Genomic DNA, 17,552 nt, shown 5'->3' on the forward strand with positions numbered 1-17,552 from the left:
TGATGTGTGTTGACCTCTCTGTTATTTCTGCTGAAGACGTGATGTGTGTTGACCTCTCTGTTATTTCTGCTGAAGACGTGATGTGTGTTGACCTCTCTGTTATTTCTGCTGAAGACGTGATGTGTGTTGACCTCTCTGTTATTTCTGCTGAAGACGTGATGTGTGTTGACCTCTCTGTTATTTCTGCTGAAGACGTGATGTGTGTTGACCTTTCTGTTATTTCTGCTGAAGACGTGATGTGTGTTGACCTCTCTGTTATTTCTGCTGAAGACGTGATGTGTGTTGACCTCTCTGTTATTTCTGCTGAAGACGTGACGTGTGTTGACCTCTCTGTTATTTCTGCTGAAGACGTGATGTGTGTTGACCTCTGAACCTGACAGGATATTTCCGTGGAACACTGCTGCTATTCTCGTCAGGCCTCAGATGTACAGCATCAGAATGCTTGTTGTTATGACTACTAACAATAGTGTCATTTATATCTCCTTGTCCTCCCCCTGATGTCAAAACGATTTGCTTTTTAAATGGTTTTAATTGTTATTGATAGGTTATTTTTTCATCGTAAGTAAACATTAAACAACATGGAAATACATACTTCATGTCCTATTTCTATCTTCCTGGAAGACCTGAGTCATACTGACATGTAGTCATACTGACATGTAGTCATACTGACATGTAGTCATTCTGACATGTAGTCTTACTGACATGTAGTCTTACTGACATGTAGTCTTACTGACATGTAATTTTACTGACATGTAGTCTTACTGACATGTAGTCATACTGACATGTAGTCTGACTGACATGTAGTCTGACTGACATGTAGTCTGACTGACATGTAGTCTGACTGACATGTAGTTTTACTGACATGTAGTCTTACTGACATGTAGTCTTACTGACATGTAGTCTTCCTGACATGTAGTTTTACTGACATGTAGTCTGACTGACATGTAGTCTGACTGACATGTAGTTTTACTGACATGTAGTTTTACTGACATGTAGTCATACGGACATGTAGTCTTACTGACATGTAGTCTTACTGACATGTAGTCTTACTGACATGTAGTCTTACTGACATGTAGTCTTACTGACATGTAGTTTTACTGACATGTAGTTTTACTGACATGTAGTCTTACTGACATGTAGTCTTACTGACATGTAGTCTTACGGACATGTAGTCTTACGGACATGTAGTCATACTGACATGTAGTCATACTGACATGTAGTCATACGGACATGTAGTCTTACGGACATGTAGTCTTACGGACATGTAGTCATACGGACATGTAGTCATACTGACATGTAGTCTTACTGACATGTAGTCTTACTGACATGTAGTCTTACTGACATGTAGTCATACGGACATGTAGTCATACGGACATGTAGTCTTACGGACATGTAGTCTTACTGACATGTAGTCAGTACTGACATGTAGTCAGTACTGACATGTAGTCTTACTGACATGTAGTCTTACTGACATGTAGTCTTACTGACATGTAGTCATTCTGACATGTAGTCTGACTGACATGTAGTTTTACTGACATGTAGTTTTACTGACATGTAGTTTTACTGACATGTAGTCTTACTGACATGTAGTCTTACTGACATGTAGTCTTACTGACATGTAGTCTTACTGACATGTAGTCTTACTGACATGTAGTCATACGGACATGTAGTCATACGGACATGTAGTCTTACGGACATGTAGTCTTACTGACATGTAGTCAGTACTGACATGTAGTCAGTACTGACATGTAGTCTTACTGACATGTAGTCTTACTGACATGTAGTCTTACTGACATGTAGTCATTCTGACATGTAGTCTGACTGACATGTAGTTTTACTGACATGTAGTTTTACTGACATGTAGTTTTACTGACATGTAGTCATACGGACATGTAGTCTTACGGACATGTAGTCTTACTGACATGTAGTTTTACTGACATGTAGTTTTACTGACATGTAGTCATACGGACATGTAGTTATACTGACATGTAGTCATTCTGACATGTAGTCTTACTGACATGTAATTTTACTGACATGTAGTCTTACTGACATGTAGGCATACTGACATGTAGTCTTACTGACATGTAGTCTTACTGACATGTAGTCATACTGACATGTAGTCATACTGACATGTAGTCTGACTGACATGTAGTCTGACTGACATGTAGTCTGACTGACATGTAGTTTTACTGACATGTAGTCTTACTGACATGTAGTCTTACTGACATGTAGTCTTCCTGACATGTAGTTTTACTGACATGTAGTCTGACTGACATGTAGTCTGACTGACATGTAGCTTTACTGACATGTAGTTTTACTGACATGTAGTCATACGGACATGTAGTCATACGGACATGTAGTCTTACGGACATGTAGTTTTACTGACATGTAGTCTGACTGACATGTAGTCTGACTGACATGTAGCTTTACTGACATGTAGTTTTACTGACATGTAGTCATACGGACATGTAGTCATACGGACATGTAGTCATACGGACATGTAGTCTTACGGACATGTAGTCTTACTGACATGTAGTCAGTACTGACATGTAGTCTTACTGACATGTAGTCTTACTGACATGTAGTCTTACTGACATGTAGTCATTCTGACATGTAGTCTGACTGACATGTAGTTTTACTGACATGTAGTTTTACTGACATGTAGTCATACTGACATGTAGTCTTACTGACATGTAGTTTTACTGACATGTAGTCATACTGACATGTAGTCTTACTGACATGTAGTTTTACTGACATGTAGTTTTACTGACATGTAGTCATACGGACATGTAGTCTTACGGACATGTAGTCTTACTGACATGTAGTCTTACTGACATGTAGCCTTACTGACATGTAGTCTTACTGACATGTAGTCATACGGACATGTAGTCATACGGACATGTAGTCATACGGACATGTAGTCTTACTGACATGTAGTCTTACTGACATGTAGTCTTACTGACATGTAGTCATACTGACATGTAGTCATACTGACATGTAGTCATACGGACATGTAGTCATTCTGACATGTAGTCATTCTGACATGTAGTCATTCTGACATGTAGTCCGACTGACATGTAGTCTTACTGACATGTAGTCATACTGACATGTAGTCATACTGACATGTAGTCTTACTGACATGTAGTCTTACTGACATGTAGCCTTACTGACATGTAGTTTTACTGACATGTAGTCTTATTGACATGTAGTCATACTGACATGTTGTCATACTGACATGTAGTCATACGGACATGTAGTCATACGGACATGTAGTCATACGGACATGTAGTCTTACTGACATGTAGTCAGTACTGACATGTAGTCTTACTGACATGTAGTCAGTACTGACATGTAGTCTGACTGACATGTAGTCTGACTGACATGTAGTCTTATTGACATGTAGTCATTCTGACATGTAGTCATACTGACATGTAGTCATACTGACATGTAGTCATTCTGACATGTAGTCATTCTGACATGTAGTCTTACCGACATGTAGTCAGTACTGACATGTAGTCATTCTGACATGTAGTCTTACTGACATGTAGTCTTATTGACATGTAGTCATTCTGACATGTAGTCATTCTGACATGTAGTCTTACTGACATGTAGTCTTACTGACAGTCAGTACTGACATGTAGTCTTACTGACATGTAGTCAGTACTGACATGTAGTCTGACTGACATGTAGTCTGACTGACATGTAGTCTTATTGACATGTAGCCATTCTGACATGTAGTCATACTGACATGTAGTCATACTGACATGTAGTCATTCTGACATGTAGTCATTCTGACATGTAGTCTTACCGACATGTAGTCAGTACTGACATGTAGTCATTCTGACATGTAGTCTTACTGACATGTAGTCTTATTGACATGTAGTCATTCTGACATGTAGTCAGTACTGACATGTAGTCAGTACTGACATGTAGTCAGTACTGACATGTAGTCATACGGACATGTAGTCTTACTGACATGTAGTCTTACTGACATGTAGTCATACTGACATGTAGTCATACTGACATGTAGTCATACGGACATGTAGTCATTCTGACATGTAGTCATTCTGACATGTAGTCCGACTGACATGTAGTCATACTGACATGTAGTCTTACTGACATGTAGTCTTACTGACATGTAGTCTTACTGACATGTAGTCTTACTGACATGTAGTTTTACTGACATGTAGTCTTATTGACATGTAGTCATACGGACATGTAGTTTTACTGACATGTAGTCATACGGACATGTAGTCTTACTGACATGTAGTCATTCTGACATGTAGTCTTACCGACATGTAGTCAGTACTGACATGTAGTCATTCTGACATGTAGTCTTACTGACATGTAGTCTTATTGACATGTAGTCATTCTGACATGTAGTCAGTACTGACATGTAGTCAGTACTGACATGTAGTCAGTACTGACATGTAGTCATTCTGACATGTAGTCTTACTGACATGTAGTCTTACTGACATGTAGTCAGTACTGACATGTAGTCTTACTGACATGTAGTCTTACTGACATGTAGTCATTCTGACATGTAGTCTTACTGACATGTAGTCTTACTGACATGTAGTCATACTGACATGTAGTCAGTACTGACATGTAGTCTTACTGACATGTAGTCTTACTGACATGTAGTCATTCTGACATGTAGTCATTCTGACATGTAGTCATTCTGACATGTAGTCTTACTGACATGTAGTCTTACTGACATGTAGTCATACTGACATGTAGTCAGTACTGACATGTAGTCTTACTGACATGTAGTCTTACTGACATGTAGTCTTACTGACATGTAGTCAGTACTGACATGTAGTCTTACTGACATGTAGTCTTATTGCATGTAGTCTTATTGACATGTAGTCTTACTGACACGTAGTCTTACTGACATGTAATCTTCTCTCTGTCAGGTGCGTGTGGACAGTGGCATCCAAGAAGGAAGTGACATCAGTATCTACTATGACCCAATGATCTCCAAGGTCAGCTGCTGTGTTCTCCCTCAAACTGCCCAACACAATCACATTGCCCTTTCCAATATGTGTTACTGATCTATAATGTGAATGTCCCTCTGTGCTCGCCGTAGCTGGTGACCTATGGCGCCACACGCGCTGAAGCCCTGCAGAGGATGGAGGACGCTCTGGATAACTACGTCATCAGAGGTAAGGCACGCACACACACACACACACAGATAGACACACACACACACACACACACACACACACACACACACACACACACACACACACACACACACACACACACACACACACACTGTTGGGTGTTAGAGCTTTCTGGAAGCATCTTCAGTACCTCAAGACTCTGACATTTTCTGTATAGCTACACACATGTAGAGGTTCTGATCTCTACCTGTCTCTGTCTGTTGTTCCTGTGTGTGTGACTGTCCAGGGCTCTGATCTCTACCTGTCTCTGTCTGTTGTTCCTGTGTGTGTGACTGTCCAGGGGTCTGATCTCTACCTGTCTCTGACTGTTGTTCCTGTGTGTGTGACTGTCCAGGGGTCTGATCTCTACCTGTCTCTGTCTGTTGTTCCTGTGTGTGTGACTGTCCAGGGGTCTGATCTCTACCTGTCTCCGTCTGTTGTTCCTGTGTGTGTGACTGTCCAGGGGTCTGATCTCTACCTGTCTCTGTCTGTTGTTCCTGTGTGTGTGACTGTCTAGGGGTCTGATCTCTACCTGTCTCTGTCTGTTGTTCCTGTGTGTGTGACTGTCCAGGGGTCTGATCTCTACCTGTCTCTGACTGTTGTTCCTGTGTGTGTGACTGTCTAGGGGTCTGATCTCTACCTGTCTCTGTCTGTTGTTCCTGTGTGTGTGACTGTCCAGGGCTCTGATCTCTACCTGTCTCTGTCTGTTGTTCCTGTGTGTGTGACTGTCTAGGGGTCTGATCTCTACCTGTCTCTTTCTGTTGTTCCTGTGTGTGTGACTGTCCAGGGGTCTGATCTCTACCTGTCTCTGTCTGTTGTTCCTGTGTGTGTGACTGTCCAGGGGTCTGATCTCTACCTGTCTCTGTCTGTTGTTCCTGTGTGTGTGACTGTCCAGGGGTCTCATCTCTACCTGTCTCTGTATGTTGTTCCTGTGTGTGTGACTGTCCAGGGGTCTGATCTCTACCTGTCTCTGACTGTTGTTCCTGTGTGTGTGACTGTCCAGGGGTCTGATCTCTACCTGTGTCTGTCTGTTGTTCCTGTGTGTGTGACTGTCCAGGGCTCTGATCTCTACCTGTCTCCGTCTGTTGTTCCTGTGTGTGTGACTGTCCAGGGGTCTGATCTCTACCTGTCTCTGTCTGTTGTTCCTGTGTGTGTGACTGTCCAGGGGTCTCATCTCTACCTGTCTCTGTCTGTTGTTCCTGTGTGTGTGACTGTCCAGGGTTCTCATCTCTACCTGTCTGGCTGTTGTTCCTGTGTGTGTGACTGTCCAGGGGTCTGATCTCTACCTGTCTCTGTCTGTTGTTCCTGTGTGTGTGACTGTCCAGGGGTCTGATCTCTACCTGTCTCTGTCTGTTGTTCCTGTGTGTGTGACTGTCTAGGGGTCTGATCTCTACCTGTCTCTGTCTGTTGTTCCTGTGTGTGTGACTGTCCAGGGCTCTGATCTCTACCTGTCTCTGTCTGTTGTTCCTGTGTGTGTGACTGTCCAGGGGTCTGATCTCTACCTGTCTCTGTCTGTTGTTCCTCTGTGTGTGACTGTCCAGGGGTCTGATCTCTACCTGTCTCTGACTGTTGTTCCTGTGTGTGTGACTGTCCAGGGTTCTCATCTCTACCTGTTTGGCTGTTGTTCCTGTGTGTGTGACTGTCCAGGGGTCTCATCTCTACCTGTCTCTGTCTGTTGTTCCTGTGTGTGTGACTGTCCAGGGGTCTGATCTCTACCTGTCTCTGTCTGTTGTTCCTGTGTGTGTGACTGTCCAGGGGTCTGATCTCTACCTGTCTCTGACTGTTGTTCCTGTGTGTGTGACTGTCCAGGTGTGACCCACAACATCCCCCTGCTCAGAGAGATCATCACCCACCCTCGCTTCATCTCTGGTGACATCACCACTAACTTCCTGCCAGAGGAATACCCAGAGGGGTTCAAAGGTCACCAGCTGACCTCCGAGGGTCGCAGGGAGCTCGTCGCCACCGCAGCCGCTCTCTACGTCTCGGCACAGCTCCGCTCCCAGAGGTTCCTGGGTAATCTCAGGTAAATTAAACCAATTCAAATAACTGTGGGAACTTCTTGTAAGAATTGGTACTGGAACAGCACATAGATAAAGCACCATCTTGGTCAGGTTGATATTGTAAAAGATGTGTTCTCAATGACTTACCTGGTTAAATCAAACAGAGAGGAGGTAAAAACACCAAGAGGTTCTAGTTGACATCAGAAAGAGCTCTCATTGTTCCTCATGTGTTAATTAATGTGCTGTATCACTGTATCTGAATGTCCATTGTCTGTTTTTACAGTGTTTATTATTGTGTTGTTTGTTTAAACCAGTGTTTTACATGTTCCATTGTTTGTAGCACCGGCTCAGTTCTGCAATATGTCACCAGTTAACAGAGCTGTAGCGTGGCGTAGCAGTCTGCTGGTCAAACTGTTAGACTTGATTCTCTCTGTCAGCCCTGCCATCTGTCTAAACATCTGGCCACATTTTCTTCTTTCTTTTTCGGATCGTTTCCTTTCGTTGTTCATGAACCGCCGGGGGTCGGTCTTTGTAGTTGCAGTCAGTGGTAGAGGCCTCCCTCCCTCCCTGACTCCCTCCCTCTCTCCTCTCACTCCTCCTCTCTCCTCCTTCACCCCTCCTGTCTCCTCCCTCCCTCCCCTCTCTCCTCTCACTCCTCCTCTCTCCTCCTTCACCCCTCCTGTCTCCTCCCTCCCTCCCTCCCCCTCCTCTCTCCTCTCACTCCTCCTCTCTCCTCCTTCCCCCCTCCTGTCTCCTCCCTCCCTCCCTCTCTCCTCTCACTCCTCCTCTCTCCTCCTTCACCCCTCCTGTCCCCTCCCTCCCCCCCCCTCCTCTCTCCTCTCACTCCTCCTCTCTCCTCCTTCACCCCTCCTCTCTCCTCTCACTCCTCCTCTCTCCTCCTTCACCCCTCCTGTCTCCTCCCTCCCTCCCCTCTCTCCTCTCACTCCTCCTCTCTCCTCCTTCCCCCCTCCTGTCTCCTCCCCCCCTCCCTCCCTCCCTCTCTCCTCTCACTCCTCCTCTCTCCTCCTTCACCCCTCCTGTCTCCTCCCTCCCTCCCCCTCCTCTCTCCTCTCACTCCTCCTCTCTCCTCCTTCACCCCTCCTGTCTCCTCCCTCCCTCCCCCTCCTCTCTCCTCTCACTCCTCGTCTCTCCTCCCTCACCCCTCCTGTCTCCTCCCTCCCTCCCCGTCCTCTCTCCTCTCACTCCTCCTCTCTCCTCCCTCACCCCTCCTGTCTCCTCCCTCCCTCCCCCTCCTCTCTCCTCTCACTCCTCGTCTCTCCTCCCTCACCCCTCCTGTCTCCTCCCTCCCTCCCCGTCCTCTCTCCTCTCACTCCTCCTCTCTCCTCCTTCACCCCTCCTGTCTCCTCCCTCCCTCCCCCTCCTCTCTCCTCTCACTCCTCGTCTCTCCTCCCTCACCCCTCCTGTCTCCTCCCTCCTTCCCCCTCCTCTCTCCTCTCACTCCTCCTCTCTCCTCCCTCACCCCTCCTGTCTCCTCCCTCCCTCCCCCTCCTCTCTCCTCTCACTCCTCCTCTCTCCTCCTTCACCCCTCCTGTCTCCTCCCTCCCTCCCCCTCCTCTCTCCTCTCACTCCTCGTCTCTCCTCCCTCACCCCTCCTGTCTCCTCCCTCCCTCCCCGTCCTCTCTCCTCTCACCCCTCCTGTCTCCTCCCTCCCTCCCCGTCCTCTCTCCTCTCACTCCTCCTCTCTCCTCCCTCCCTCCCCCTCCTCTCTCCTCTCACTCCTCGTCTCTCCTCCCTCACCCCTCCTGTCTCCTCCCTCCCTCCCCCTCCTCTCTCCTCTCACTCCTCCTCTCTCCTCCCTCACCCCTCCTGTCTCCTCCCTCCCTCCCCGTCCTCTCTCCTCTCACTCCTCCTCTCTCCTCCCTCACCCCTCCTGTCTCCTCCCTCCCTCTCCCCTTCCTCTCTCTCAGATAAACCAGACAGATCCTTCTACAGTGGAGTATTCCAGAGAGCAGGATCATTAAAGCCTCAACACTATAGTTAGCCATCAACAATTTATAAACATTTATATCTCTTGAATTTCTGGTTCAAAAGCTAAACTTGTATGTGTTGGAGCTGTTGATTATGTTAATTTATACCATGCTCATTTCCAGTGTCTTTCTTAATGAAAGTTCTATTAGGAAGGTTCTATGAGGTCAGCTGGCTGTGATCTCCTTGGTTCAGCTTTGTCACAGATCAGCAGACTGGTCTCTGGTGTCGGGAGAGAGAGGGAGCAGCTGTCAGTCAGTGGACTCTGTTTATTCAGCTTCCTCTGACCCTCAGGGAATAGCTCTCTGAGACTGATACTAATGGGAAAGGTGTGTGTGTTTCAGGGTGTCCACCACCCCCCAGGAGCGGAGGCAGTGGGAGCTGTGTGTGGAGTTGGAGAAGGGAAGTCACGCAGTCGCTGTGTCACGCTCTGGATCCACGTTCACTGTGAGCGACACACACACACACACACACACACACACACACACACACACACACACACACACACACACACACACACACACACACACACACACACACACACACACACACACACACACACACACACACAGTGGGGTCTGAAATTATTGACACCCTTGATAAAGATGAGCAAAAAACTCTAAGGTAAATCATTTATATACTGAGATCTATTTTATGCAACAAAAAGGGGAGATTATATTATTTTATACTAATACAATTACTCAGAAATACATTTTTGTTTAACAAGTTATTTTTTGTTTCTCTCAAAGGTAGGGATCAATATGATTGACACCCCTGTTTTTAATACATTTCAATACTTCACTTTGCAAGGATAACAGTAATGAGCCTTTCTCTAAAATGTTTTCTGAGTTGGTCAACACATTGGGAGGGATCTTGGACCGTTCCTCCACACAGAATCCATACAGATCTTTGACATCCTTCGTCTGGGCTTATCATCTGCCCTCTTCAACTCAAACCACAGGTTTTCAACGGGTTTCAGGTCCGGAGACTTAGGTTATTTTCTTATGAATTCTCATTTCGACACCAAACCCACCAGTGGTGGGCGTGGCCAAAGAGCTTTATGTTCATGTCATGTGACCAAAGCACCGGTTCCAATCCAAGTGCCAATGTCGTTCAGCAAACTGCAGCTGTTCACACATGTTGTATGACGTGTAAATAGAGCTGTTGGTCCAGGCACAGCAGTGGTGGGTTTAGAGTCGAAATGAGAATGTATGATCAGAAAGAACTCCCTTCCTACTGTACAACATGGTGGTGGATCGGTGATGTTATGGGGCTGTTTCCACTGGTCCTGGGGCCCTTACAACATGGTGGTGGATCGGTGATGTTATGGGGCTGTTTCCACTGGTCCTGGGGCCCTTACAACATGGTGGTGGATCGGTGATGTTATGGGGCTATTTCCACTGGTCCTGGGGTCCTTACAACATGGTGGTGGATCGGTGATGTTATGGGGCTGTTTCCACTGGTCCTGGGGCCCTTACAACATGGTGGTGGATCGGTGATGTTATGGGGCTGTTTCCACTGGTCCTGGGGCCCTTACAACATGGTGGTGGATCGGTGATGTTATGGGGCTGTTTCCACTGGTCCTGGGGCCCTTACAACATGGTGGTGGATCGGTGATGTTATGGGGCTATTTCCACTGGTCCTGGGGCCCTTACAACATGGTGGTGGATCGGTGATGTTATGGGGCTATTTCCACTGGTCCTGGGGCCCTTACAACATGGTGGTGGATCGGTGATGTTATGGGGCTATTTCCACTGGTCCTGGGGCCCTTACAACATGGTGGTGGATCGGTGATGTTATGGGGCTATTTCCACTGGTCCTGGGGCCCTTACAACATGGTGGTGGATCGGTGATGTTATGGGGCTGTTTCCACTGGTCCTGGGGCCCTTACAACATGGTGGTGGATCGGTGATGTTATGGGGCTGTTTTCACTGGTCCTGGGGCCCTTACAACATGGTGGTGGATCGGTGATGTTATGGGGCTGTTTCCACTGGTCCTGGGGCCCTTACAACATGGTGGTGGATCGGTGATGTTATGGGGCTATTTCCACTGGTCCTGGGGCCCTTACAACATGGTGGTGGATCGGTGATGTTATGGGGATGTTTCCACTGGTCCTGGGGCCCTTCTCAAGGTCAACGGCATCATGAACTCTACCCAGTAGCAGGACCTTTCAGCCAAAGACCTGGTTGCCTCTGCCAGGAGGCTGACACTTAGCCACAAGTGGATCTTCCAGCAAAGACAATAACCCCAAGCACACATCAAAATACACAAAGACATTGTTAATTGGCCACAAACATTTACATTCTGAAATGACAATCTCAGTCTCCGGACCTGAAACCCGTTGAAAACCTGTGGTTTGAGTTGAAGAGGGCAGATGATAAGCCCAGACGAAGGATGTCAAAGATCTGTAAGGATTCTGTGTGGAGGAACGGTCCGAGATCCCTCCCAATGTGTTCTCCTAAAACATTTTAGAGAAAGGCTCATTACTGTTATCCTCGCTAGGTGAAGTATTGAAAACAGAGGTGTCAATAATCTTGACCCCTACCTTTAGAGAGACAAAAATACTTGTTAATAAACAAAACAAAATGTATGAAATAATGTACTTTTCCCATTTTATTTGAGCATACAATATAGCTCAGTATTTAAGTTATTTGTTTTATACAGTCATTTTTGCTGATCCTTTATCAATGGTGTCCTATCATTTGGGACCCCACTATATATCCCTGTGGTTTGGTAAAGTGAATGAAGGCAGTAGGCCCTTCTCTCTGTGAGGGCGCTTGAATGGAGCTGAGGTCCAGGTGGTGGGGGGAGGAGGGGTTGTCCTGGCCGACAGACATCACTCGGTGGCTGGGTGTTTAGACACCTGCAGTCCCTGGTCTGGTGGGCTGTTTTCCTTGAACCATGATAACATCTGCTCCTAATCAGCCTCTCCTGGTCACCCAGAACCACTGAACCACACATCAAACTAACAGTACCCCCCAGGAGAGGAACGACTGGTGCTGGATACTGGGTCCTTTCCCTGGTCCTCTAGTAGTGGATACTGGGTCTTTCCCTGGTCCTCTAGTAGTGGATACTGGGTCTTTCCCTGGTTCTCTAGTAGTGGATACTGGGTCTTTCCCTGGTCCTCTAGTAGTGGATACTGGGTCTTTCCTTGGTCCTCTCCCCTAGTAGTGGATACTGGGTCTTTCCCTGGTCCTCCCCTCTCTAGTAGTGGATACTGGGTCTTTCCCTGGTCCTCCTCTCTCTAGTAGTGGATACTGGGTCTTTCCCTGGTCCTCTAGTAGTGGATACTGGGTCTTTCCCTGGTCCTCTAGTAGTGGATACTGGGTCTTTCCCTGGTCCTCTAGTAGTGGATACTGGGCCTTTCCCTGGTCCTCTAGTAGTGGATACTGGGTCTTTCCCTGGTCCTCTAGTAGTGGATACTGGGTCTTTCCCTGGTCCTCTAGTAGTGGATACTGGGTCTTTCCCTGGTCCTCTAGTAGTGGATACTGGGTCTTTCCCTGGTCCTCTAGTAGTGGATACTGGGTCTTTCCCTGGTCCTCTAGTAGTGGATACTGGGTCTTTCCCTGGTCCTCTAGTAGTGGATACTGGGTCTTTCCCTGGTCCTCTCCTCTAGTAGTGAATACTGGGTCTTTCCCTGGTCCTCTCCTCTAGTAGTGAATACTGGGTCTTTCCCTGGTCCTCTCCTCTAGTAGTGGATACTGGGTCTTTCCCTGGTCCTCTCCTCTAGTAGTGAATACTGGGTCTTTCCTCTGCCCAACAGTACTATCTTTGATGCTGTTATTTTCCTAAGTGGTTCAACATAGCTGCTCCTCCTGCTGTCAGGCTCCAGGCTGTCTCTTCCAGCATATCAAACTGCAGTCTCTCCACATGGGACGCAAATGGCTTGTATCAGAATAATAAGTAGAGTGTAGTAATGAAATGACTGTTCCTCTGACCCCCCTGGCAGGTGGAGGTGGATGGAGTTAAGGTGGAGGTTAGTGGAGAGTGGAACCTGGCCTCAGCCCTGCTGCCTGTCACCATCAACAGAACCCCCAGGGTTCTACAGTGTCTGTCTAGAGACGCAGGAGGAGACATCACTCTACAGTACCTGGGCACACAGGTGAGTCGCCTCTCCTTCATTCTGGTCAATGTATGAATCTTGTGTCTTAGTGGTCGTGTGTATGTTTTCGTGTATGTACACACATTTAGTAACGTTCCTCTTAAATGTCGGGCCAAGTCATCGTCAGTTCCCCGCCTACACATCCCCATCCAGCCTAGTCCCAGACCCCCAATGCCCCCAGACCCCCACACGACACAGAATGTCAGGAAGAGAAGACCATCCGTTATGTATCAGAGGCTTTGAAGGGAGCCAGCTATAAACAGCTCTGTGCTGCTCACACCCTGGGGGGGGGGGGGGGGGGGGGGGGGGCTTTGAACGCAGACTCCACAGGAATTTGTCACGGGGTGACATCACTTCCCTTTCCTCCTTTAGGGACCTGGGGCTGGGCCGTGGGGGTCTGATAGGTCATGGGGGGTTGGGAGGAGGTTGATGAGTGGCTCAGTAAGTACCTCTGTCCTGTCCCCTGCTGCGTCAGCTGGAGGACTCTGTCTTTGTAGGAGTGTAGGAGACACCCCTGCTGAGCTGCTTCAAGGCTTCCTCTCCTGAGGACATGGAAGACCCCTGTATCCCTTATCTCTCACTCATCCTGGGTATGTTCTAGTCTAGCTCATCCTGGGTATGTTCTAGTCTAGCTCATCCTGGGTATGTTCTAGTCTAGCTCATCCTGGGTATGTTCTAGTCTAGCTCATCCTGGGTATGTTCTAGTCTAGCTCATCCTGGGTATGTTCTTGTCTAGTTCATCCTGGGTATGTTCTTGTCTAGCTCATCCTGGGTATGTTCTTGTCTAGCTCATCCTGGGTATGTTCTAGTCTAGCTCATCCTGGGTATGTTCTAGTCTAGCTCATCCTGGGTATGTTCTAGTCTAGTTCATCCTGGGTATGTTCTTGTCTATCTCATCCTGGGTATGTTCTTGTCTATCTCATCCTGGGTATGTTCTAGTCTAGCTCATCCTGGGTATGTTCTAGTCTAGCTCATCCTGGGTATGTTCTAGTCTAGCTCATCCTGGGTATGTTCTAGTCTAGCTCATCCTGGGTATGTTCTAGTCTAGCTCATCCTGGGTATGTTCTAGTCTATCTCATCCTGGGTATGTTCTAGTCTAGCTCATCCTGGGTATGTTCTTGTCTAGCTCATCCTGGGTATGTTCTAGTCTAGCTCATCCTGGGTATGTTCTAGTCTAGTTCATCCTGGGTATGTTCTAGTCTAGTTCATCCTGGGTATGTTCTAGTCTAGCTCATCCTGGGTATGTTCTAGTCGAGCTCATCCTGGGTATGTTCTCGTCTAGCTCATCCTGGGTATGTTCTCGTCTAGCTCATCCTGGGTATGTTCTAGTCTAGCTCATCCTGGGTATGTTCTAGTCTAGCTCATCCTGGGTATGTTCTCGTCTAGCTCATCCTGGGTATGTTCTTCTCTAGCTCATCCTGGGTATGTTCTAGTCTAGCTCATCCTGGGTATGTTCTAGTCTAGTTCATCCTGGGTATGTTCTTGTCTATCTCATCCTGGGTATGTTCTAGTCTAGCTCATCCTGGGTATGTTCTAGTCTAGCTCATCCTGGGTATGTTCTAGTCTAGCTCATCCTGGGTATGTTCTAGTCTAGCTCATCCTGGGTATGTTCTAGTCGAGCTCATCCTGGGTATGTTCTCGTCTAGCTCATCCTGGGTATGTTCTAGTCTAGCTCATCCTGGGTATGTTCTAGTCTAGTTCATCCTGGGTATGTTCTTGTCTATCTCATCCTGGGTATGTTCTAGTCTAGCTCATCCTGGGTATGTTCTAGTCTAGCTCATCCTGGGTATGTTCTAGTCTAGCTCATCCTGGGTATGTTCTTGTCTAGTTCATCCTGGGTATGTTCTTGTCTAGTTCATCCTGGGTATGTTCTAGTCTAGCTCATCCTGGGTATGTTCTTGTCTAGCTCATCCTGGGTATGTTCTTGTCTAGCTCATCCTGGGTATGTTCTTCTCTAGCTCATCCTGGGTATGTTCTAGTCTAGCTCATCCTGGGTATGTTCTAGTCTAGCTCATCCTGGGTATGTTCTAGTCTAGTTCATCCTGGGTATGTTCTTGTCTATCTCATCCTGGGTATGTTCTTGTCTAGCTCATCCTGGGTATGTTCTAGTCTAGCTCATCCTGGGTATGTTCTTGTCTAGCTCATCCTGGGTATGTTCTAGTCTAGCTCATCCTGGGTATGTTCTAGTCTAGCTGGGGACATGGAGTCCCTCAGTAGTACAGGGTTCAATAACATCAATAACCAGCTAGAAAATAAACCAGAAGTAGGTCTACTGTTGCCCTGGTTACAGAACAACACCTAGTTAACAGGCTGGAGTTGAAGAGACCTTTAGTACAGCTGGTTACAGAACAACACCTAGTTAACAGGCTGGAGTTGAAGAGACCTTTAGTACAGCTGGTTACAGATCAACACCTAGTTAACAGGCTGGAGTTGATTAGACCTTTAGTACAGCTGGTTACAGAACAACACCTAGTTAACAGGCTGGAGTTGAAGAGACCTTTAGTACAGCTGGTTACAGAACAACACCTAGTTAACAGGCTGGAGTTGAAGAGACCTTTAGTACAGCTGGTTACAGATCAACACCTAGTTAACAGACTGGAGTTGAAGAGACCTTTAGTACAGCTGGTTACAGAACAACACCTAGTTAACAGGCTGGAGTTGATTAGACCTTTAGTACAGCTGGTTACAGAACAACACCTAGTTAACAGGCTGGAGTTGATTAGACCTTTAGTACAGCTGGTTACAGAACAACACCTAGTTAACAGGCTGGAGTTGAAGAGACCTTTAGTACAGCTGGTTACAGATCAACACCTAGTTAACAGGCTGGAGTTGAAGAGACCTTTAGTACAGCTGGTTACAGAACAACACCTAGTTAACAGGCTGGAGTTGAAGAGACCTTTAGTACAGCTGGTTACAGAACAACACCTAGTTAACAGGCTGGAGTTGAAGAGACCTTTAGTACAGCTGGTTACAGAACAACACCTAGTTAACAGGCTGGAGTTGAAGAGACCTTTAGTACAGCTGGTTACAGAACAACACCTAGTTAACAGGCTGGAGTTGATTAGACCTTTAGTACAGCTGGTTACAGAACAACACCTAGTTAACAGGCTGGAGTTGAAGAGACCTTTAGTACAGCTGGTTACAGAACAACACCTAGTTAACAGGCTGGAGTTGAAGAGACCTTTAGTACAGCTGGTTACAGATCAACACCTAGTTAACAGGCTGGAGTTGATTAGACCTTTAGTACAGCTGGTTACAGAACAACACCTAGTTAACAGGCTGGAGTTGAAGAGACCTTTAGTACAGCTGGTTACAGAACAACACCTAGTTAACAGGCTGGAGTTGAAGAGACCTTTAGTACAGCTGGTTACAGAACAACACCTAGTTAACAGGCTGGAGTTGAAGAGACCTTTAGTACAGCTGGTTACAGAACAACACCTAGTTAACAGGCTGGAGTTGAAGAGACCTTTAGTACAGCTGGTTACAGATCAACACCTAGTTAACAGACTGGAGTTGAAGAGACCTTTAGTACAGCTGGTTACAGAACAACACCTAGTTAACAGGCTGGAGTTGAAGAGACCTTTAGTACAGCTGGTTACAGAACAACACCTAGTTAACAGGCTGGAGTTGAAGAGACCTTTAGTACAGCTGGTTACAGAACAACACCTAGTTAACAGGCTGGAGTTGAAGAGACCTTTAGTACAGCTGGTTACAGAACAACACCTAGTTAACAGACTGGAGTTGAAGAGACCTTTAGTACAGCTGGTTACAGATCAACACCTAGTTAACAGGCTGGAGTTGAAGAGACCTTTAGTACAGCTGGTTACAGAACAACACCTAGTTAACAGACTGGAGTTGATTAGACCTTTAGTACAGCTGGTTACAGAACAACACCTAGTTAACAGGCTGGAGTTGAAGAGACCTTTAGTACAGCTGGTTACAGATCAACACCTAGTTAACAGGCTGGAGTTGAAGAGACCTTTAGTACAGCTGGTTACAGAACAACACCTAGTTAACAGGCTGGAGTTGATTAGACCTTTAGTACAGCTGGTTACAGAACAACACCTAGTTAACAGGCTGGAGTTGAAGAGACCTTTAGTACAGCTGGTTACAGAACAACACCTAGTTAACAGGCTGGAGTTGAAGAGACCTTTAGTACAGCTGGTTACAGAACAACACCTAGTTAACAGACTGGAGTTGAAGAGACCTTTAGTACAGCTGGTTACAGAACAACACCTAGTTAACAGGCTGGAGTTGAAGAGACCTTTAGTACAGCTGGTTACAGAACAACACCTAGTT

At 46.5% G+C, this 17,552-nt stretch overlaps 1 protein-coding gene across 1 annotated transcript in view; it reads left to right on the top strand.

The window, feature by feature from the left end:
• pcca (propionyl-CoA carboxylase subunit alpha) overlaps positions 1-17,552 on the top strand; it is a 76,705-nt gene that overhangs the window by 45,194 nt on the left and 13,959 nt on the right. The window contains exons 14-18 of the mRNA XM_038979658.1: positions 4,917-4,985; positions 5,090-5,165; positions 6,975-7,188; positions 9,496-9,598; positions 13,101-13,253. Coding sequence (XP_038835586.1) covers positions 4,917-4,985; positions 5,090-5,165; positions 6,975-7,188; positions 9,496-9,598; positions 13,101-13,253 — 615 coding nt within the window. The remainder of the gene's footprint in view (positions 1-4,916; positions 4,986-5,089; positions 5,166-6,974; positions 7,189-9,495; positions 9,599-13,100; positions 13,254-17,552) is intronic.

This window comes from Salvelinus namaycush, chromosome 40, assembly GCF_016432855.1.
Source record: "Salvelinus namaycush isolate Seneca chromosome 40, SaNama_1.0, whole genome shotgun sequence".
Classification (NCBI taxonomy): domain Eukaryota; kingdom Metazoa; phylum Chordata; class Actinopteri; order Salmoniformes; family Salmonidae; genus Salvelinus; species Salvelinus namaycush.